The sequence below is a fragment of the Gigantopelta aegis genome, chromosome 10, assembly GCF_016097555.1.
Source record: "Gigantopelta aegis isolate Gae_Host chromosome 10, Gae_host_genome, whole genome shotgun sequence".
NCBI lineage: Eukaryota > Metazoa > Mollusca > Gastropoda > Neomphalida > Peltospiridae > Gigantopelta > Gigantopelta aegis.
The window spans coordinates 88817009-88840800 of record NC_054708.1 but is presented as its reverse complement, the minus strand read 5'-3'; the positions used below and the strand labels follow the sequence as shown (position 1 = coordinate 88840800).

The following is a 23792-nucleotide window of genomic DNA, read 5'->3' as shown; positions in this document are numbered from 1 at the left end:
GTGTCTTTACACACATCCAAGGTGACACCAGTGTCTTTACACACATCCAAGGTGACACAAGTGTCTTTACACACATCCAAGGTGACACGAGTGTCTTTACACACATCCAAGGTGACACAAGTGTCTTTACACACATCCAAGGTGACACAAGTGTCTTTACACACATCCAAGGTGAGACGAGTGTCTTTACACACATCCAAGGTACAGTGTCTTTACACACATCCAAGGTGAGACGAGTGTCTTTACACACATCCAAGGTGAGACGAGTGTCTTTACACACATCCAAGGTGACACGAGTGTCTTTACACACATCCAAGGTGACACGAGTGTCTTTACACACATCCAAGGTGAGACGAGTGTCTTTACACACATCCAAGGTGACACGAGTGTCTTTACACACATCCAAGGTGACGAGTGTCTTTACACACATCCAAGGTGAGACGAGTGTCTTTACACACATCCAAGGTGACACGAGTGTCTTTACACACATCCAAGGTGAGACGAGTGTCTTTACACACATCCAAGGTGGGAGTGTCTTTACATCCAAGGTGGGACAAGTGTCTTTACACACATCCAAGGTGAGACGAGTGTCTTTACACACATCCAAGGTGAGACGAGTGTCTTTACACACATCCAAGGTGAGACGAGTGTCTTTACACACATCCAAGGTGAGACGAGTGTCTTTACACACATCCAAGGTGAGACGAGTGTCTTTACACACATCCAAGGTGAGAGTGTCTTTACACACATCCAAGGTGAGACGAGTGTCTTTACACACATCCAAGGTGAGACGAGTGTCTTTACACACATCCAAGGTGAGTGTCTTTACACACATCCAAGGTGAGACGAGTGTCTTTACACACATCCAAGGTGACACAAGTGTCTTTACACACATCCAAGGTGACACAAGTGTCTTTACACACATCAAGTGTCTTTACACACATCCAAGGTGAGACGAGTGTCTTTACACACATCCAAGGTGAGACGAGTGTCTTTACACACATCCAAGGTGAGTGTCTTTACACACATCCAAGGTGAGACAAGTGTCTTTACACACATCCAAGGTGGGAGTGTCTTTACATCCAAGGTGGGACAAGTGTCTTTACACACATCCAAGGTGGGACAAGTGTCTTTACACACATCCAAGGTGAGACAAGTGTCTTTACACACATCCAAGGTGAGACAAGTGTCTTTACACACATCCAAGGTGAGACAAGTGTCTTTACACACATCCAAGGTGAGACAAGTGTCTTTACACACATCCAAGGTGAGACAACTGTCTTTACACACATCCAAGGTGAGACAAGTGTGAGACACTTTACACACATCCAAGGTGAGACAAGTGTCTTTACACACATCCAAGGTGAGTGTCCACATCCAAGGTGAGACAACTCACTTTTATTTATGTCCAGTGTCTTTACACACATCCAAGGTGTTCACGTATTCACTTCTAGGAATTGTGGAAGAATTAAAACAATTGTTATTTTTCATTTGGTAAGCCTTCAACAACAATCACGCAGTTACCATGACAACCTGCATGTGTATGATGTGCACGACAACCTGACGTGTATGCAAGTGGAGAAACTTCCCTTCAATATCCGAGGTGTTGACCTGGTGGGACAGAACCGGTGAGTCTGGGTCCTGTTTGGGTGAACATGCAGAGAATAACAATGACTACAATGACTGGCATGAGTCTTTGTGTAGATGGATTTTAACACAAGTCTCAAGAAAATCGAAACTCCACATAAGATTGATTTGCTTGATACTCGATCTACAACAGGATCCGTGCCAGAAATATATTCCAGTCCAATGAGTTTATATATTACCATATATGTGAGCCACATAACTGACTGCCTATATCTAGTTGATATTGTCTTTTGTTTATATACTGTGAGCCACTTCACTGTAACTGTATAACCTATACATGTTAACATCATGTAAGCACCTTAAATCATCTTAATATACAGTGTTGTAAACATGTTGACATCATGTAAGCACCTTAAATCAACTTAATATACAGTGTTGTAAACATGTTGACATCATGTAAGCACCTTAAATCAACTTAATATACAGTGTTGTAAACATGTTGACATCATGTAAGCACCTTAAATCATCTTAATATACAGTGTTGTAAACATGTTGACATCATGTAAGCACCTTAAATCATCTTAATATACAGTGTTGTAAACATGTTGACATCATGTAAGCACCTTAAATCAACTTAATATACAGTGTTGTAAACATGTTGACATCATGTAAGCACCTTAAATCAACTTAATATACAGTGTTGTAAACATGTTGACATCATGTAAGCACCTTAAATCATCTTAATATACAGTGTTGTAAACATGTTGACATCATGTAAGCACCTTAAATCAACTTAATATACAGTGTTGTAAACATGTTGACATCATGTAAGCACCTTAAATCATCTTAATATACAGTGTTGTAAACATGTTGACATCATGTAAGCACCTTAAATCAACTTAATATACAGTGTTGTAAACATGTTGACATCATGTAAGCACCTTAAATCATCTTAATATACAGTGTTGTAAACATGTTGACATCATGTAAGCACCTTAAATCATCTTAATATACAGTGTTGTAAACATGTTCTCTGCTTGCAGGTTTCTTCTCCTGCAAGTGTATGACCAGATGAGTCGGTATACGCCCAAGTACCACTCGGCACTTTTTGAGGGTACGACATCCTCCCCAGTCACTGTAACTGCTGATGCTACCATCATCAGTGTCAGCAAGAGTGGAAATCTCCTCCTATATAACAGAGGTGGGTAGACCGGGTATAGCTGGGGCAAGGGGGCAGTGGGTGATTGGGGTTTGTATATGTAAGAGAGGTGGGTAGACCGGGTATAGCTGGGGCAAGGGGGCAGTGGGTGATTGGGGTTTGTTTTTAGTTTATCCCACTGCTCCTTCCTTTCATTGGAATTCCATCTTGTTTCTTTCGAATCAGACAGCTCCTATATTTTGTCTTCTTTTGCTGTCTACCTCCACCTTCCAGGTCTTGTCTCTCCAACCATGACAGGTGCTTGTGTCTTTGACAATCTACTATTTCCCATCATATCAGGTGGTCTTCAGTTTGTAAAGTTAAATTTGATTATAACTCCTCGTATATAACAGATATGTTTAGACCCATATGGCAGTGATTTGTATATGTTAAAGGTTCGTGATTTTAGATTGAAGTGTCATAGTTCACTGATACGGATACTCTGATCCTGTACATATCACTATCCTTGGCTGAAGTGCTTTCTGGGCATGTGCATTGTAATGTACGATTGAGTGTTGATGATATAACATAATATTTTAACTTGTTCAACCAACAAATGTTTATAACAATACCATTTTATGTTGAGAAATGATTAAATGCATGCCAGAGTCTAACATTAACATTTCCCAGATCTTCTCATAAACCAAGCTATTCATTACCCGAGTATCCAACACTTACACTAGATGATAATGAGACTAAGGAATAAAGTAAAATAGCATTAGGCATATTAATTCCAACGATGAACTTTTATTTTCTCTCCGTGTCTCATAACCCTATAATGTAACTGGTGGCAGGCATATGGCAAAATTATGTAAATTTTTTAATTAAATGAGAGTGCTTTTCCGTAAATGGGTACTTGAGTCCTGTGAATGGACTCGAGTCTTCCTAGACTCGGCCCATGGATACTCATGGATACTCCAATTACTACAGGCCTGCATGTTTCCATTAATGTTTGTCGTGGTTTCAGACAACACTGTGATGGTAGCAGACTGGGACATAACCAGCAGCACGTTCAAGAATCGCCTCAGCCTGGACATGGAAGAGAAACCCGGATATGTTGTCATGTCCCCCGACGAGCAGCACGTGATCACGGTTTCCGTGGAGACGAGACAGCAGCTGTGGAGCACAGCCACTGGGAAGAGACTGGCGGCACTCGCGGAGAGCGACACCAATATACAGAGCTTCGAGGAGTATGCTCCCAGCAACAGAACGTGTCTGATTACATCCAGTAACATGTATGTGCATCGAGGGTGGTCCTACCAGACATCCAGTGTCATCTTCTGTTACAGGTGAATTACACTCAGGTTTAGTGAACTACAGTCAGGTTTAGTGAACTACAGTCAGGTTTAGTGAACTACAGTCAGGTTTAGTGAATTACACTCAGGTTTAGTGAACTACAGTCAGGTTTAGTGAACTACAGTCAATTACACTCAGGTTTAGTGAATTACAGTCAGGTTTAGTGAACTACAGTCAGGTTTATTGAATTACACTCAGGTTTAGTGAGCTACAGTCAGGCTTAGTGAATTACACTCAGGTTTAGTGAAATACAGTCAGGTTTAGTGAACTACAGTCAGGTTTAGTGAACTACAGTCAGGTTTAGTGAACTACAGTCAGGTTTAGTGAACTACAGTCAGGTTTAGTGAATTACACTCAGGTTTAGTGAACTACAGTCAGGTTTAGTGAACTACAGTCAATTACACTCAGGTTTAGTGAATTACAGTCAGGTTTAGTGAACTACAGTCAGGTTTATTGAATTACACTCAGGTTTAGTGAGCTACAGTCAGGCTTAGTGAATTACACTCAGGTTTAGTGAAATACAGTCAGGTTTAGTGAACTACAGTCAGGTTTAGTGAACTACACTCAGGTTTAGTGAACAACAGTCAGGTTTAGTGAACTACACTCAGGTTTAGTGAACTACACTCAGGTTTAGTGAACAACAGTCAGGTTTAGTGAACTACACTCAGGTTTAGTGAACAACAGTCAGGTTTAGTGAACTACACTCAGGTTTAGTGAACTACACTCAGGTTTAGTGAACTACACTCAGGTTTAGTGAACTACAGTCAGGTTTAGTGAACAACAGTCAGGTTTAGTGAACTACACTCAGGTTTAGTGAACAACAGTCAGGTTTAGTGAAATACAGTCAGGTTTAGTGAACTACAGTCAGGTTTAGTGAACTACACTCAGGTTTAGTGAACAACAGTCAGGTTTACAGTCAGGTTTAGTGAACTACAGTCAGGTTTAGTGAACTACAGTCAGGTTTAGTGAATTACAGTCAGGTTTAGTGAACTACAGTCAGGCTTAGTGAATTACAGTCTGGTTTAGTGAACTACAATCAGGTTTAGTGAATTACAGTCAGGTTTAGTGAACTACAGTCAGGCTTAGTGAATTACACTCAGGTTTAATGAATTACAGTCCGGTTTAGTGAACTACAGTCAGGCTTAGTGAATTACAGTCCGGTTTAGTGAACTACAGTCAGATTTAATGAACTACAGTCAGGTTTAGTGAATTACACTCAGGTTTAGTGAACTACAGTCAGGTTTAGTGAACAACAGTCAGGTTTAGTGAACTATAGTCAGGTTTAGTGAACAACAGTCAGGTTTAGTGAACTACAGTCAGGTGTAGTGAACTATAGTCAGGTTTAGTGAATTACACTCAGGTTTAGTGAACTACACTAAGATTTAATGAACTACAGTCAGGTTTAGTGAATTACAGTCAGGTTTAGTGAAGTACAGTCAGGTTTAGTGAACTACACTCAGGTTTAGTGAATTACACTCAGGTCCATTCATCCATCCATCCATCCATTGTTATCTTACAGCCTGCCATCTGGCAATCTCCTGGGAAGTGTGAAGAGTCCCAGCTCTCACTATGAGGTTGACATCATAGCCCTAGATAAGAACCAACAGTACATCATCTATGGCACATCTGCCGGTGTTCTCATCAACGGTGACAAGAACAAATACGCTACAGTGGCTGAGCTGTTGACACGGACCGTCAAGTCGTCGTGTAGGAGGGTGAACGGGCCGTACTCCGATCTCAAGCTGTGCGGGGACGAGGAGCTGTTTGTGGTGGCCGCGGTGTGTGGGGAGGCAGACATCTACATCCTGTCGGCCGGTCGCCGCGGTAACCTTAAGAACCAGGCTCAGCTCGTGTTCAATGTGACAGGTCACAGTCAGGGAGTTCTGCAGTTAATCATCACGTCCAATGAGAACATGTTGTTTTCTGCAGGAGAGGATAACTCCGTCAAACTGTGGGATTTCGACAAGATAATGGCGGGAATAAGAAACAAGAGTGCTCAAACTCAGCTTAATGGGGTTGTCCACCGTAATAAGGGAACAAATGATGTCATTGACAAAGCTGCAAAGTCCAAGTTAGAAAACTGGGATGATAATTCAGCTGTTGATGTTGTGGGCAGAACGCTGTCTTTGGTCATTTCAAGGTAATGCAGTTTTATATTCATTGTACATTCTGGCTTCTAGATTGTAATTTTTAAAAATGGTCCCATTGAGGTGCATAAAAAATATTTAAGATTCTCATAAACCACACATTCAGTTTTAACACACACCTCACCAACGGGTACCGTTAGTTCTCTCTTTTTTTTCTTTTTGGGATACATTTTTTGGAAAAATATCCACCCGGTCCCCCCTTCCCCTAACCCTAACCCTAACCCTAACTCCAACCCTAACCCCAACCCTAGTCCTAACCCCAGCCATAACCCCAACCCTAACCCTAACCCTAACCCTAACCCTAACCCTAACCCTAACCCTAACCTTAACCCTAACCCTAACCCTCAACCCTAACTAAAAATAATAATGGAGGGGACCGGGCGGATATTATACCGAAATCACTCCATCACATATTTTAGAAATTTTTAGTGACAAAAATGGGTTTTTTTTTTTTTTCGTGACATCAAAATAATAGTGGCACACTTCTCCCTGACATGTTCAAAATGTTATTAACCTGACAGCACAGTGCATACCATGGCTGTAAAAAGGTTACAAACATTTGCTTAACTGCAAAAAGTTTGTAAAGACTGATCGTCCATAAGCGATGTAAACATTCCATTTGTGTGATTGCCTTTCTGATTATTAAAAACATTTTTAGAGATATTTTATACTTTTATGATCTTTTTCATGGATCACTGTCATATATTTAAATAAATTCTTCTGGTAACGGAATCCCATGAAAACAGACTTTATAGGGTGTAATAGGTGACACAGAGGCATAGCGTGGTTTAGACCTGGGGGGGGGCTCGAATATGAACCAAGTGGACCCTCTTTCTATTTTGTTTTTGCACCACCAGAAACTCAATATGTGTAAACCTGTATGTTTTAGTTCTGAAAGCGAACCATTTGCTTCACCGAACCCCCCAGCCTATGCCCCTGGGTGACAGTAGTAAGATCTGTACCTAGCGACAGACAAGGGCTTTCTTCTTTCTCTCTCTATTATTTGTGTAATTTCTTGTAGTGACTGTGAAAGTCTGTACCTAGCGACAGACAAGGGCTTTCTTCTTTTCTCTCTCTATTATTTGTGTAATTTCTTGTAGCGACTGTGAAAGTCTGTACCTAGCGACAGACAAGGGCTTTCTTCTTTTCTCTCTCTATTATTTGTGTAATTTCTTGTAGCGACTGTGAAAGTCTGTACCTAGCGACAGACAAGGGCTTTCTTCTTTTCTCTCTCTATTATTTGTGTAATTTCTTGTAGCGACTGTGAAAGTCTGTACCTAGCGACAGACAAGGGCTTTCTTCTTTTCTCTCTCTATTATTTGTGTAATTTCTTGTAGCGACTGTGAAAGTCTGTACCTAGCGACAGACAAGGGCTTTCTTCTTTTCTCTCTCTATTATTTGTGTAATTTCTTGTAGCGACTGTGAAAGTCTGTACCTAGCGACAGACAAGGGCTTTCTTCTTTTCTCTCTCTATTATTTGTGTAATTTCTTGTAGCGACTGTGAAAGTCTGTACCTAGCGACAGACAAGGGCTTTCTTCTTTTCTCTCTCTATTATTTGTGTAATTTCTTGTAGCGACTGTGAAAGTCTGTACCTAGCGACAGACAAGGGCTTTCTTCTTTTCTCTCTCTATTATTTGTGTAATTTCTTGTAGCGGCTGTGAAAGTCTGTACCTAGCGACAGACAAGGGCTTTCTTCTTTCTCTCTCTATTATTTGTGTAATTTCTTGTAGCGGCTGTGAAAGTCTGTACCTAGCGACAGACAAGGGCTTTCTTCTTTCTCTCTCTATTATTTGTGTAATTTCTTGTAGCGGCTGTGAAAGTCTGTACCTAGCGACAGACAAGGGCTTTCTTCTTTTCTCTGTCTATTATTTGTGTAATTTCTTGTAGCGACTGTGAAAGTCTGTACCTAGCGACAGACAAGGGCTTTCTTCTTTTCTCTCTCTATTATTTGTGTAATTTCTTGTAGCGACTGTGAAAGTCTGTACCTAGCGACTGACAAGGGTTTTCTTCTTTCTCTCTCTATTATTTGTGTAATTTCTTGTAGCGGCTGTGAAAGTCTGTACCTAGCGACAGACAAGAGCTTTCTTCTTTTCTCTGTCTATTATTTGTGTAATTTCTTGTAGCGGCTGTGAAAGTCTGTACAAGTCTGTACCTAGCGACAGGCAATAGCTTTCTTCTTTTCTCTGTCTATTATTTGTGTAATTTCTTGTAGCGGCTGTGAAAGTCTGTACCTAGCGACAGACAAGGGCTTTCTTCTTTTCTCTGTCTATTATTTGTGTAATTTCTTGTAGCGACTGTGAAAGTCTGTACCTAGCGACAGACAAGGGCTTTCTTCTTTTCTCTCTCTATTATTTGTGTAATTTCTTGTAGCGGCTGTGAAAGTCTGTACCTAGCGACAGACAAGGGCTTTCTTCTTTTCTCTCTCTATTATTTGTGTAATTTCTTGTAGCGACTGTGAAAGTCTGTACCTAGCGACAGACAAGGGCTTTCTTCTTTTCTCTCTCTATTATTTGTGTAATTTCTTGTAGCGGCTGTGAAAGTCTGTACCTAGCGACAGACAAGGGCTTTCTTCTTTTCTCTCTCTATTATTTGTGTAATTTCTTGTAGTGGCTGTGAAAGTCTGTACCTAGCGACAGACAAGGGCTTTCTTCTTTTCTCTCTCTATTATTTGTGTAATTTCTTGTAGCGGCTGTGAAAGTCTGTACCTAGCGACAGACAAGGGCTTTCTTCTTTCTCTCTCTATTATTTGTGTAATTTCTTGTAGCGGCTGTGAAAGTCTGTACCTAGCGACAGACAAGGGCTTTCTTCTTTCTCTCTCTATTATTTGTGTAATTTCTTGTAGCGGCTGTGAAAGTCTGTACCTAGCGACAGACAAGGGCTTTCTTCTTTTCTCTGTCTATTATTTGTGTAATTTCTTGTAGCGACTGTGAAAGTCTGTACCTAGCGACAGACAAGGGCTTTCTTCTTTTCTCTCTCTATTATTTGTGTAATTTCTTGTAGCGACTGTGAAAGTCTGTACCTAGCGACAGACAAGGGCTTTCTTCTTTTCTCTCTCTATTATTTGTGTAATTTCTTGTAGCGACTGTGAAAGTCTGTACCTAGCGACAGACAAGGGCTTTCTTCTTTTCTCTCTCTATTATTTGTGTAATTTCTTGTAGCGACTGTGAAAGTCTGTACCTAGCGACAGACAAGGGCTTTCTTCTTTTCTCTCTCTATTATTTGTGTAATTTCTTGTAGCGACTGTGAAAGTCTGTACCTAGCGACAGACAAGGGCTTTCTTCTTTTCTCTCTCTATTATTTGTGTAATTTCTTGTAGCGGCTGTGAAAGTCTGTACCTAGCGACAGACAAGGGCTTTCTTCTTTCTCTCTCTATTATTTGTGTAATTTCTTGTAGCGGCTGTGAAAGTCTGTACCTAGCGACAGACAAGGGCTTTCTTCTTTCTCTCTCTATTATTTGTGTAATTTCTTGTAGCGGCTGTGAAAGTCTGTACCTAGCGACAGACAAGGGCTTTCTTCTTTTCTCTGTCTATTATTTGTGTAATTTCTTGTAGCGACTGTGAAAGTCTGTACCTAGCGACAGACAAGGGCTTTCTTCTTTTCTCTCTCTATTATTTGTGTAATTTCTTGTAGCGACTGTGAAAGTCTGTACCTAGCGACAGACAAGGGTTTTCTTCTTTCTCTCTCTATTATTTGTGTAATTTCTTGTAGCGACTGTGAAAGTCTGTACCTAGTGACAGACAAGGGTTTTCTTCTTTCTCTCTCTATTATTTGTGTAATTTCTTGTAGCGGCTGTGAAAGTCTGTACCTAGCGACAGACAAGAGCTTTCTTCTTTTCTCTGTCTATTATTTGTGTAATTTCTTGTAGCGGCTGTGAAAGTCTGTACAAGTCTGTACCTAGCGACAGACAATAGCTTTCTTCTTTTCTCTGTCTATTATTTGTGTAATTTCTTGTAGCGGCTGTGAAAGTCTGTACCTAGCGACAGACAAGGGCTTTCTTCTTTTCTCTGTCTATTATTTGTGTAATTTCTTGTAGCGACTGTGAAAGTCTGTACCTAGCGACAGACAAGGAAGGGCTTTCTTCTTTTCTCTCTCTATTATTTGTGTAATTTCTTGTAGCGACTGTGAAAGTCTGTACCTAGCGACAGACAAGGGCTTTCTTCTTTTCTCTCTCTATTATTTGTGTAATTTCTTGTAGCGACTGTGAAAGTCTGTACCTAGCGACAGACAAGGGCTTTCTTCTTTTCTCTCTCTATTATTTGTGTAATTTCTTGTAGCGGCTGTGAAAGTCTGTACCTAGCGACAGACAAGGGCTTTCTTCTTTCTCTCTCTATTATTTGTGTAATTTCTTGTAGCGGCTGTGAAAGTCTGTACCTAGCGACAGACAAGGGCTTTCTTCTTTCTCTCTCTATTATTTGTGTAATTTCTTGTAGCGGCTGTGAAAGTCTGTACCTAGCGACAGACAAGGGCTTTCTTCTTTTCTCTGTCTATTATTTGTGTAATTTCTTGTAGCGACTGTGAAAGTCTGTACCTAGCGACAGACAAGGGCTTTCTTCTTTTCTCTCTCTATTATTTGTGTAATTTCTTGTAGCGACTGTGAAAGTCTGTACCTAGCGACAGACAAGGGTTTTCTTCTTTCTCTCTCTATTATTTGTGTAATTTCTTGTAGCGGCTGTGAAAGTCTGTACCTAGCGACAGACAAGAGCTTTCTTCTTTTCTCTGTCTATTATTTGTGTAATTTCTTGTAGCAGCTGTGAAAGTCTGTACAAGTCTGTACCTAGCGACAGACAAGAGCTTTCTTCTTTTCTCTGTCTATTATTTGTGTAATTTCTTGTAGCGGCTGTGAAAGTCTGTACCTAGCGACAGACAAGGGCTTTCTTCTTTTCTCTGTCTATTATTTGTGTAATTTCTTGTAGCGACTGTGAAAGTCTGTACCTAGCGACAGACAAGGAAGGGCTTTCTTCTTTTCTCTCTCTATTATTTGTGTAATTTCTTGTAGCGACTGTGAAAGTCTGTACCTAGCGACAGACAAGGGCTTTCTTCTTTTCTCTCTCTATTATTTGTGTAATTTCTTGTAGCGATTGTGAAAGTCTGTACCTAGCGACAGACAAGGGCTTTCTTCTTTTCTCTGTCTATTATTTGTGTAATTTCTTGTAGCGACTGTGAAAGTCTGTACCTAGCGACAGACAAGGGCTTTCTTCTTTTCTCTCTATATTATTTGTGTAATTTCTTGTAGCAGCTGTGAAAGTCTGTACCTAGCGACAGACAAGGGCTTTCTTCTTTTCTCTCTCTATTATTTGTGTAATTTCTTGTAGCGACTGTGAAAGTCTGTACCTAGCGACAGACAAGGGCTTTCTTCTTTTCTCTCTATATTATTTGTGTAATTTCTTGTAGCAGCTATGAAAGTCTGTACCTAGCGACAGACAAGGGCTTTCTTCTTTTCTCTCTCTATTATTTGTGTAATTTCTTGTAGCGACTGTGAAAGTCTGTACCTAGCGACAGACAAGGGCTTTCTTCTTTTCTCTGTCTATTATTTGTGTAATTTCTTGTAGCGACTGTGAAAATCTGTACCTAGCGACAGACAAGGGCTTTCTTCTTTTCTCTGTCTATTATTTGTGTAATTTCTTGTAGCGGCTGTGAAAGTCTGTACAAGTCTGTACCTAGCGACAGACAATAGCTTTCTTCTTTTCTCTGTCTATTATTTGTGTAATTTCTTGTAGCGGCTGTGAAAGTCTGTACCTAGCGACAGACAAGGGCTTTCTTCTTTTCTCTGTCTATTATTTGTGTAATTTCTTGTAGCGACTGTGAAAGTCTGTACCTAGCGACAGACAAGGAAGGGCTTTCTTCTTTTCTCTCTCTATTATTTGTGTAATTTCTTGTAGCGACTGTGAAAGTCTGTACCTAGCGACAGACAAGGGCTTTCTTCTTTTCTCTCTCTATTATTTGTGTAATTTCTTGTAGCGGCTGTGAAAGTCTGTACCTAGCGACAGACAAGGGCTTTCTTCTTTTCTCTCTCTATTATTTGTGTAATTTCTTGTAGCGATTGTGAAAGTCTGTACCTAGCGACAGACAAGGGCTTTCTTCTTTTCTCTGTCTATTATTTGTGTAATTTCTTGTAGCGACTGTGAAAGTCTGTACCTAGCGACAGACAAGGGCTTTCTTCTTTTCTCTCTATATTATTTGTGTAATTTCTTGTAGCAGCTGTGAAAGTCTGTACCTAGCGACAGACAAGGGCTTTCTTCTTTTCTCTCTCTATTATTTGTGTAATTTCTTGTAGCGACTGTGAAAGTCTGTACCTAGCGACAGACAAGGGCTTTCTTCTTTTCTCTCTATATTATTTGTGTAATTTCTTGTAGCAGCTATGAAAGTCTGTACCTAGCGACAGACAAGGGCTTTCTTCTTTTCTCTCTCTATTATTTGTGTAATTTCTTGTAGCGACTGTGAAAGTCTGTACCTAGCGACAGACAAGGGCTTTCTTCTTTTCTCTGTCTATTATTTGTGTAATTTCTTGTAGCGACTGTGAAAATCTGTACCTAGCGACAGACAAGGGCTTTCTTCTTTTCTCTGTCTATTATTTGTGTAATTTCTTGTAGCAGCTGTGAAAGTCTGTACAAGTCTGTACCTAGCGACAGACAATAGCTTTCTTCTTTTCTCTGTCTATTATTTGTGTAATTTCTTGTAGCGGCTGTGAAAGTCTGTACCTAGCGACAGACAAGGGCTTTCTTCTTTTCTCTGTCTATTATTTGTGTAATTTCTTGTAGCGACTGTGAAAGGAAGGGCTTTCTCTGTACCTAGCGACAGACGACAGACAAGGGCTTTCTTCTTTTCTCTCTCTATTATTTGTGTAATTTCTTCTCTGTGAAAGTCTGTACCTAGCGACAGACAAGGGCTTTCTTCTTTTCTCTCTCTATTATTTGTGTAATTTCTTGTAGCGGCTGTGAAAGTCTGTACCTAGCGACAGACAAGGGCTTTCTTCTTTTCTCTCTCTATTATTTGTGTAATTTCTTGTAGTGGCTGTGAAAGTCTGTACCTAGCGACAGACAAGGGCTTTCTTCTTTTCTCTCTCTATTATTTGTGTAATTTCTTGTAGCAGCTGTGAAAGTCTGTACCTAGCGACAGACAAGGGCTTTCTTCTTTTCTCTCTCTATTATTTGTGTAATTTCTTGTAGCGGCTGTGAAAGTCTGTACCTAGCGACAGACAAGGGCTTTCTTCTTTCTCTCTCTATTATTTGTGTAATTTCTTGTAGCGGCTGTGAAAGTCTGTACCTAGCGACAGACAAGAGCTTTCTTCTTTTCTCTGTCTATTATTTGTGTAATTTCTTGTAGCAGCTGTGAAAGTCTGTACAAGTCTGTACCTAGCGACAGACAAGAGCTTTCTTCTTTTCTCTGTCTATTATTTGTGTAATTTCTTGTAGCGGCTGTGAAAGTCTGTACCTAGCGACAGACAAGGGCTTTCTTCTTTTCTCTGTCTATTATTTGTGTAATTTCTTGTAGCGACTGTGAAAGTCTGTACCTAGCGACAGACAAGGAAGGGCTTTCTTCTTTTCTCTCTCTATTATTTGTGTAATTTCTTGTAGCGACTGTGAAAGTCTGTACCTAGCGACAGACAAGGGCTTTCTTCTTTTCTCTCTATATTATTTGTGTAATTTCTTGTAGCGGCTGTGAAAGTCTGTACCTAGCGACAGACAAGGGCTTTCTTCTTTTCTCTCTCTATTATTTGTGTAATTTCTTGTAGCGGCTGTGAAAGTCTGTACCTAGCGACAGACAAGGGCTTTCTTCTTTTCTCTCTCTATTATTTGTGTAATTTCTTGTAGCGGCTGTGAAAGTCTGTACCTAGCGACAGACAAGGGCTTTCTTCTTTTCTCTGTCTATTATTTGTGTAATTTCTTGTAGCGACTGTGAAAGTCTGTACCTAGCGACAGACAAGGAAGGGCTTTCTTCTTTTCTCTCTCTATTATTTGTGTAATTTCTTGTAGCGACTGTGAAAGTCTGTACCTAGCGACAGACAAGGGCTTTCTTCTTTTCTCTCTCTATTATTTGTGTAATTTCTTGTAGCGATTGTGAAAGTCTGTACCTAGCGACAGACAAGGGCTTTCTTCTTTTCTCTGTCTATTATTTGTGTAATTTCTTGTAGCGACTGTGAAAGTCTGTACCTAGCGACAGACAAGGGCTTTCTTCTTTTCTCTCTATATTATTTGTGTAATTTCTTGTAGCAGCTGTGAAAGTCTGTACCTAGCGACAGACAAGGGCTTTCTTCTTTTCTCTCTCTATTATTTGTGTAATTTCTTGTAGCGACTGTGAAAGTCTGTACCTAGCGACAGACAAGGGCTTTCTTCTTTTCTCTGTCTATTATTTGTGTAATTTCTTGTAGCGACTGTGAAAATCTGTACCTAGCGACAGACAAGGGCTTTCTTCTATTCTCTCTCTATTATTTGTGTAATTTCTTGTAGCGACTGTGAAAGTCTGTACCTAGCGACAGACAAGGGCTTTCTGCTCAAGAGGAAACTGAAGGCTCAGACGACGACGATGATTGACACCCCAACTAGTGAACCAGCCAATCAGCTTCTGCTGTCTAAAAATAACAAGTATCTCTGTGCAGCGATCGGTGGAAACGTTCTAGTCTTTGATACTAGCACTGGTATGTAATAATTAGTCATCTTTTAAAATTGTAATGTGTTTATATGCCATGCAAACTGAGTTGCATTCATTATAACTAAATTCCTGTTTTATCAAATTGTAACAAATCCTAATGATTGGTGCATCCACAAAATCTGGTAATTTGACTGAATGAGGCCATCAAAGTAAGTAACATCATTGCTTCTTCTTTCCCATTCAAATACAGACAATACAGATAACAAGGCAACACATATGAGTTGCACAAAGACAGCGAACTTGTTGGCAATATCTGCCTGGCAAAATGTTACTGAAGAAGCCCAATTCTGTCAGTTGTCCACAAAATGTTTTCTAATAAAAAAATCTCAAAGCAAAAGTTAATAACTCAATTTGGTGAGAAGCCCACCCTTGTGTATCTTTGAGATAGGACCTTTAATTTGTTGTTTAAATATGTTGTGGTGAGAAGCTAACCCTTGTGTACCTTTGAGATAGGACCTTTAATTTGTTGTTTAAATATGTTGTGGTGAGAAGCTAACCCTTGTGTACCTTTGAGATAGGGCCTTTAATTTGTTGTTTAAATATATTGTGGTGAGAAGCCCACTCTTGTGTACCTTTGAGATAGGACCTTTAATTTGTTGTTTAAATATGTTGTGGTGAGAAGCTAACCCTTGTGTACCTTTGAGATAGGGCCTTTAATTTGTTGTTTAAATATATTGTGGTGAGAAGCCCACCCTTGTGTACCTTTGAGATAGGACCTTTAATTTGTTGTTTAAATATATTGTGGTGAGAAGCCCACTCTTGTGTACCTTTGAGATAGGACCTTTAATTTGTTGTTTAAATATGTTGTGGTGAGAAGCTAACTCTTGTGTACCTTTGAGATAGGACCTTTAATTTGTTGTTTAAATATGTTGTGGTGAGAAGCTAACCCTTGTGTACCTTTGAGATAGGACCTTTAATTTGTTGTTTAAATATGTTGTGGTGAGAAGCTAACCCTTGTGTACCTTTGAGATAGGACCTTTAATTTGTTGTTTAAATATGTTGTGGTGAGAAGCTAACCCTTGTGTACCTTTGAGATAGGGCCTTTAATTTGTTGTTTAAATATATTGTGGTGAGAAGCCCACTCTTGTGTACCTTTGAGATAGGGCCTTTAATTTGTTGTTTAAATATGTGCCTTGTATCAATGAGAACCGTGACTGGATGTTTGCAGATGGTCTGCTGTATGCCCTGGAAGCGCGAGGTAAAGTCTCGTGTATGGCGGAGGGAGGAGACGTTCTCGTGGCGGGTCAAGCCGGGATGGAGGCACAAGGCAGGATCTGGAACCTGCAGACAGGTGAGTGACAGATTGTTGTCTCTACGTACAGACAGACACACAGACAGACACATACACAGACACATACACACAGTCAGACAAACATATATACAGACAGACATACATACAAACAGACATATATACAGACAGACATATATACAGATAGTCAGACAAACCCAGACAGAGAAAGAGAGAGAGACAAATAGATTCTTTGATATCTAGATACAGACGATAAAACGTAGTTGTCACTGTCAGTCACAATGGCTGCCCAGGTTTATTACTTATAACATTTATCAATAAATAACACAGACAGATGGACATACAAACAGCTCTCTATCCTGCTTGTAATTTCTAGAGTCACATGTACAGACAGAAACGAACACAGAGGTACACACACAAACAGATGCACAGACACACACACAGACATACATACATGCATACACAGACGGAAAGACAACTATATGCATGGACAGGTAGAGTGACAGATCTGTGTCTGTCTGTTATCTGTTTGTTATCTCAGATACACAAAGTCATACATGGTCATTACATGTACACATTCTACTCACTAGAAATGTCTGTATATTGTGTATTTTATCAATTTAAAATTGTTTCCTTTTTTTCAGGAGCCAAGATTCGTGACTTTGAATTTCTGTATTCCCTGTACAAGACGGCAGTGAACAGCATTGGAACTAAGGTAAATACAGCAGCTGAATCAGCTGTCGGCTTCTTTATTCTATTTATCTAGCAGTCACTGTATACATTGGCAAGATATGATGACTAGAGAAATATATATCTATCTAATCTCACTGACCAAAAATATAGATCACGTGACATAAGCCCGACTCAACTCGAGTATTTTAGAGTAGATTTTCAATAAACATACTCTTCAAATCATTTGTTTAAGTACAGTAAATGCAAATAACTTTTAGTTTTGCGATAATAATACAAAACTTGTATATTTATTTATGAATTAGAGTTTAGATAGCTTTTTTAATGTGACAGAATGTAGCTAGCTTCTTACAAATAATGACGTCATGCATCTTGTATGACATCATACGGCAAAAGCCTTGCTAGGTTGACAATACTCGATTTGCGTACACAAAACTGGAATAAATAATGATTTTCCTAATATTCCTGTAGGATTGCAGGATAAAAGAAATAACTGGTTACTGTCTTAAGATATCGGCTTTATCCTGCTCAGGTCGCAGGATAAAGCCGATATCTTAAGACAGTAACCAGTTATTCCCTATATATATTACAGCATTGGAACTAAGGTCAATACAGCAGCTGAATCAGCTGTCGGCATCTTTATTCTATATATGTTACAGCCATTGAGATCAGTTTAAACAAGCATGTGATTTTATGTATTATGGTAGAGCACTCTCCTGAGGTACAAGTCACAGAATTAGTTTCCCTAGATGGACCACAGATCCCCCCCCCCCCCCCCGACCAGTGCCCAACACCTGGTACAAAGGTCTTGCTACATACTGTGTTGTCTCTGAGAAAGTGCGTATAAAAGATCCCGTGATGCTAGTTGAACCCTTTCCCATCAGTGTCTCTTCCTCCCACCCGGCGTTCCACAGTAGTTATTTATAGTTGTAGATGCATTTTATTACATATATATTTTTTATGAATTATTATTGTATGTAAGGAAGGAAGATAAGCCTGGTATAGTTGGAAACCTACTGCACTTCTATTCCTGTACTTCACTAGATTTATACAGCACACAGCGTCCTATTTACTTCTATATATATATATATACCCATTTTAGAATTTAGTGATTATAAATGAATGTTGTTATATTTATGTTTCCTCTTAGCATTTTAAACTACAGTATGTTTTATATTATGCCTTGTATTTTAATCAAACAAATTTTTATCCTGATTCAAATCAGTTTTAGCTAGCTATTAATTTAATCAGCCTCACCAGCAATAAAAAATAAGGAGAAGCCTGGCTGATACTCAGCGACATCCGTCAAACAATTAGTGGTCCATCAGGTGCCGCTGACGTTTATATAGCAATGACCTTAAGTGGTCATCCGTATAGGTGGCGCATCTGTTCAGATGTAGGCTCATGAATACTCGAGCAACTTTCTGTTGACTCCTCGGGCCATGAACGGAAGAATCAACCTCTATAACAGATCAACCTCTGTAACAGATCAACCTCTTTAACAGATCAGCCTCTGTAACAGATCAACCTCTGTAACAGATCAGCCTCTGTAACGGATCAACCTCTGTAACGGATCAACCTCTGTAACAGATCAACATCAACATTACGTTTCCTGGGCGACAAATGGCGGGCTTATCATCAACATCATCACTCCCACTTCCTTTCCCATCATTCCCTTCCCTTACTACCTTCCTTCACGAACATTGTAATTTTACCCATAACCTGCTGTATGGATAACTTGGATGTTGACGGGATTGGGGTCGGGGGGGGGGGGGGGGGGGGGGGGGGGGGGGGGGGGGGGGGGGGGGGGGGGTGATGCCGTGATAGGGTGCTTTCTTTGGGTGCGTTAGGGCGTAGGCAGTCTTGGCTGTTAGGTTGCCTGGTTAGGAGGCCTCCCATTCCACCACCCCTCCGGCGCATTCACCCCATGGAAATCCGGATCGGCTACCTTTGGGTACAGTCTGGTTGTTTGATCTTAACTAGATTGGATGTAAAGCCAGCCCCTTTGTGAACCCTTAAAGGGACAGACCCTAGTTTCAACCCATGAAAATTAACACTAAATTTAGTTAATCAACAAACTTGTAATACATTTGGATAAGGTTACAATTGAGTGAAACACGAGTCTGTGACTTTGAAATGGTGAAATAACCTCTAAAAATAGACTAAAAGTAGACTCCATAACTGTTACTTCTCAGAGGCACGTGCGTTTTTAAAAATATGAGAAATTCATCTTGTGATATTAAAAACACCAGGATGACCAAAAACACTTCGAATGTACAGAAAGGGATAATCTAAACAATAAAATCTAAGTAAAGTATGATGTCAGTTATTAAAAACATTTCTAATAGTAAAACATATGCCTTAGTGTTTAAAAACTAGGGTATGTCCCTTTAACCTCCAGGGCTTATAAAAATTAAAGATATATTAATATAATGATATTAATATTTGAATAAATTTAGACCATCCCAACTGAAAATTAATGCCAACTAATTATTTAATAATAAAGTGCTAATAACTAAATATTATCTTGTTAATGGTGCTTAAAAATTTAATTTTACCCCCCCCCCATTAATATTAGATCATAATTTCAAAATTGTTCCACTCAATCTCAACTTCCCCCTCCCCCCTTCCTACCTTGGAATTGGTCACTGGTGATGTCAGAGGCTAAGTCCAGGGTGGGCGTGCCTGAACCTTCGGGATATGGGCTCGTTAAAGAGTTCCCCTCCCTTCCTTCCTTTCCTTGTGTCGAAGTCAGAGGTCGAACCTGAGATAGGCGTGCCTGAACCTTAAGTGGATAGGGGCACGTTAATAGAGTACCCATACCCATTCCTGTCCTGAATGACAGGTGTGCGCTACGTTAAGCTCTACCAAAGTAGCCCGTGTGACAGCAGCAAGTTTGCTATGACTCTAGATGAAGCTCAAAATAATTGGATGTTAGATCTCAAAAATAGTTGTACTTTAAACTTTGCTGAGGTGTCGTTTGCTTTTATTTCTTCTCTCATTCTCTAGACCAAGTATTGTAATAACCTAATAGTCGTTGTTTAAAATGTGCTGGGGTGTTTTACGAGCATTCCTTTTCTCTAGACCAAGTACTGTAATAACCTAACAGTTTAAAATGTGCTGGGGTGTTTTACGAGCATTCCTTTTCTCTAGACCAAGTACTGTAATAACCTAACAGTTTAAAATGTGCTGGGGTGTTTTACGAGCATTCCTTTTCTCTAGACCAAGTACTGTAATAACCTAACAGTTTAAAATGTGCTGGGGTGTTTTACGAACATTCCTTTTCTCTAGACCAAGTACTGTAATAACCTAACAGTTTAAAATGTGCTGGGGTGTTTTACGAACATTCCTTTTTCTCTAGACCAAGTACTGTAATAACCTAACAGTTTAAAATGTGCTGGGGTGTTTTACGAGCATTCCTTTTCTCTAGACCAAGTACTGTAATAACCTAACAGTTTAAAATGTGCTGGGGTGTTTTACGAACATTCCTTTTCTCTAGACCAAGTACTGTAATAACCTAACAGTTTAAAATGTGCTGGGGTGTTTTACGAACATTCCTTTTTCTCTAGACCAAGTACTGTAATAACCTAACAGTTTAAAATGTGCTGGGGTGTTTTACGAGCATTCCTTTTCTCTAGACCAAGTACTGTAATAACCTAACAGTTTAAAATGTGCTGGGGTGTTTTACGAACATTCCTTTTCTCTAGACCAAGTACTGTAATAACCTAACAGTTTAAAATGTGCTGGGGTGTCTGTAAATAAACATTCCTTTAATTTTCTTGTTATTTTGTAAATTACTAAAAATATATATATATATATTTATACAATAAAAAATATATGACTTTGATTAAAGTTTTGATTTTTCCAATTGCCAATGTTTCAGATCTGCGTAACGATGTTTGACTACCCAGTGATGTTAAGCGCCGTTGACTGCGCGGCGGACGATGGCGCGATCCTACAGCAGCCCGACACCATGATGGCCGCCTGCTCGGCCATGATGATCAGCCCCAATGACCTTCTGGCTGCGGCCGGGTCATCGGATGGCTCCACCAGGGTCATCTCCACGACAACGGGCAAATACCTCTTCCGAATGAACCAGCGGTCATCGGTCACCACATCGGCATTCACGCCGGACAGCCGCTCCCTGCTGACCGCTGGCTACCGGTCAATCTACATCTGGGACATGCAGGATGGCCATCTGGAGTGCAAGTTGACCCGACATGAAGACTTTGTCGTGAACCTCAGATTCGCTAGAGATGGTAGATTGCTGGTCACTTCGGGTCGTGATAAGATGATTGTAGTCTGGAACATGGAGGAGAGGGTGTCGGTGTGTGTCTTCTTGGCACATTGTCATTTGGATATCTTGGACGTTGCACACGACTTGTCGTACATTGCGTATGGATCGGAAATCGTTTCGTTGGTTGGGGTTTTAGAGCCGAACAAAGTCCTGAAGTCTATGGCTGACGGAAGCTATGTGAAGACTGTCCCAGAACAGGTCAAGAAAGCCCAATCTTTGGCACTGAGTTTTTCTGGACAGAGAGTCAAACTGCAGACAACATCAGCCTGTAGTATTGTGTAGACATGTCGATTAACTCAAAGACAAACAGCACAATTAAAATGAATCTTGGTTCAAACCATTTATTGGTTATGCAAAGCAAATTCAGGTAACCTATTTCATCTTTGCGTAACCTTTCATGATCATATAAAGGATGTCCTAAATATATTATGCGTGAACCAAAAGTGGGTTACGTAAAACTAGACAGGCATGAGCAATGTACATGTATGAAGTAAATGATAATTCCCACAAATGTCATAGACTTGTAAATAGTCATACAATATATATTCTTTGAAAATGTTTACATATTCATGAATACCAAATACTACTGTAGTACTTAATATTTATAATTTATATATATAATCCTAATAAATTATATTTATGAATGAAAAATCTATATTTTATTACTTTTTGTATAAATTACATTTATTATTAATATATTTATATTTATCAACTGATAACTTAGAATTTATATTTATTACTTTTGGATATACTAAAATGTTCTATATGCAAGATTCCAAATTTTGTTCACTATTTCATAGAGAAAGTCAGTGTTACAGTTCTCAAAGTGTTACTGTTACAAAGTGCCCCCCCCCCCCCCCTCCGGCCCACTTCCTATGCCAGTGGATATACAGATTTGCAGACTATATTCAACAAAGTGCTCATAATGATCAGGTTGTGGTGGATCCTGGTTAAAGCCCAGCATTGCATGCATTCTGTAGAAAGTGCTGAATCACTTGCCTAAAGACTTATACTACTGTAATAAATATTCATCCAACCCAGTGCATGGCTTATAAAATGAATTTGTACCATGCTGTGAATCGAAAAGCATGATGGTTGAGTAATAGTAATAAAACCGGTCTTGGAAGAATAATGATCATGAATATTCATAATCTGACTGACTGCTATTAAGTATGTACAGGTTCTATTTATATTCATATATAGGCAATTAAAGGTACACCATCATGGTTTCAGCTTACTTTGACCTATTATATATGGGGTAACTACAAGATTTTGTGAAAGGGAGGACGGGGGTAGGGCTAGAATTATAAAGAATGTGTCAACCAGAAGATTGTTACTAAAATTAAGAGTGGGTGGTGAGGGGAGAATATTAGTGGGGTGCAGTTAAGCACCCAAAAGGGGGATGGGTGGGTCAGTTTCACCCCCTTAATTCTACCCATGGATTTGCCTAAATCTCTACTAATATTTCTGACACATGAATGATTTATATGATATGAGGTACATGTGGACTGATCAAATGTGAATAAACCAAACGTTTAATAATTATAATTCATCAGAACAAAATGTAATGTGGTCTTATTTACTTATTTCTATTTATTTAATATTAATATATATTATAACCATAAAATAAACGTTTAGCATGTACCTTAGAGGTCATATAATAGTTTATGACCAAAAGTAATTATATATTAGATATTGCTATTTTTATATGATGCATAAGCTCTTTTTATAAAAAAATATTAATAATTTATTTTACAAACATATTTTGTGAACTATGTTTTGTATAATGTATATTTTGTATATATATAGTCAAACCTGTCCAAGCGGCCACATGTAATCAGCGGTCACCTGTAATCAGCGGTCACCTGCCTTAAGCGGCCACTTTTTCCCTCCCAAACGATTTATAATGTAAATGCACCTGTAATAAGCGGTCACCTGAATCGGATCCCAAATCGCTACAATACCTGTATTAAGTGGCCACATTAAATGTTTACTATTATATAAAAGGGATATTTTAACAACAGCGATAAGGTGCAGCAAATAACTGATATTCACACCTTCAGGAATACTAGTACCCATTCAGTCCCGACATCTCTACTGTGTATTAATTAAGAAAGTATGACTCTGCAATGCATCTAATTGCCTCTGGGCAGGCTACACTTGACATTTGTAGATTCACTTACTATGACAATACACAGCATAAAGTAGGAATTAAATAATTAAATAGAAAAAGAAAACAAACTTGTTGAGAACGGTTAATTTAATACATTCCATTTGCATTTTTTCTTAAGGAGACATGTCATAAGTTGATTTATAGTCATTTGTGAAGCACACATCCGTTGCTTAGCAGTACAGACAGTAAAACAAGAAACAACAACAAATGTTTTAAAGACTATATATATGACAACCTGTAAGCAGCGGTCATCTGTCTTTAGCGGCCACTTTTATCTACTCCCTTGTGTGACTGCTTAAGACAGGTTTGACTGTGTATGTATATATATATTGTATATGTACTATTTATATTTATATATGGTTAGAAATATAATTGTGATAAAAACACTTTTTGTCTTTCCTCCTCTTGTGATATCTTAGACTAGCCCTGTACACTAGTTTATTTAATGCCAAGCCGTATAATAATATGGCAGTGTGTAATACAACCCCCAAACCACTATGTTTTG

General features: G+C 39.3%; 1 protein-coding gene across 1 annotated transcript in view; it reads left to right on the top strand.

Annotated features, from left to right (window-relative positions):
* The window catches only part of LOC121383898, a 23746-nt gene extending 788 nt beyond the window's left edge, over positions 1–22958 (top strand). The window contains exons 2-9 of the mRNA XM_041513995.1: positions 1500–1628; positions 2631–2788; positions 3753–4074; positions 5601–6221; positions 14677–14864; positions 16047–16169; positions 16772–16842; positions 20701–22958. Coding sequence (XP_041369929.1) covers positions 1500–1628; positions 2631–2788; positions 3753–4074; positions 5601–6221; positions 14677–14864; positions 16047–16169; positions 16772–16842; positions 20701–21396 — 2308 coding nt within the window. The 3' untranslated portion in view covers positions 21397–22958. The remainder of the gene's footprint in view (positions 1–1499; positions 1629–2630; positions 2789–3752; positions 4075–5600; positions 6222–14676; positions 14865–16046; positions 16170–16771; positions 16843–20700) is intronic.
* Positions 22959–23792: the final 834 nt, after the last annotated feature.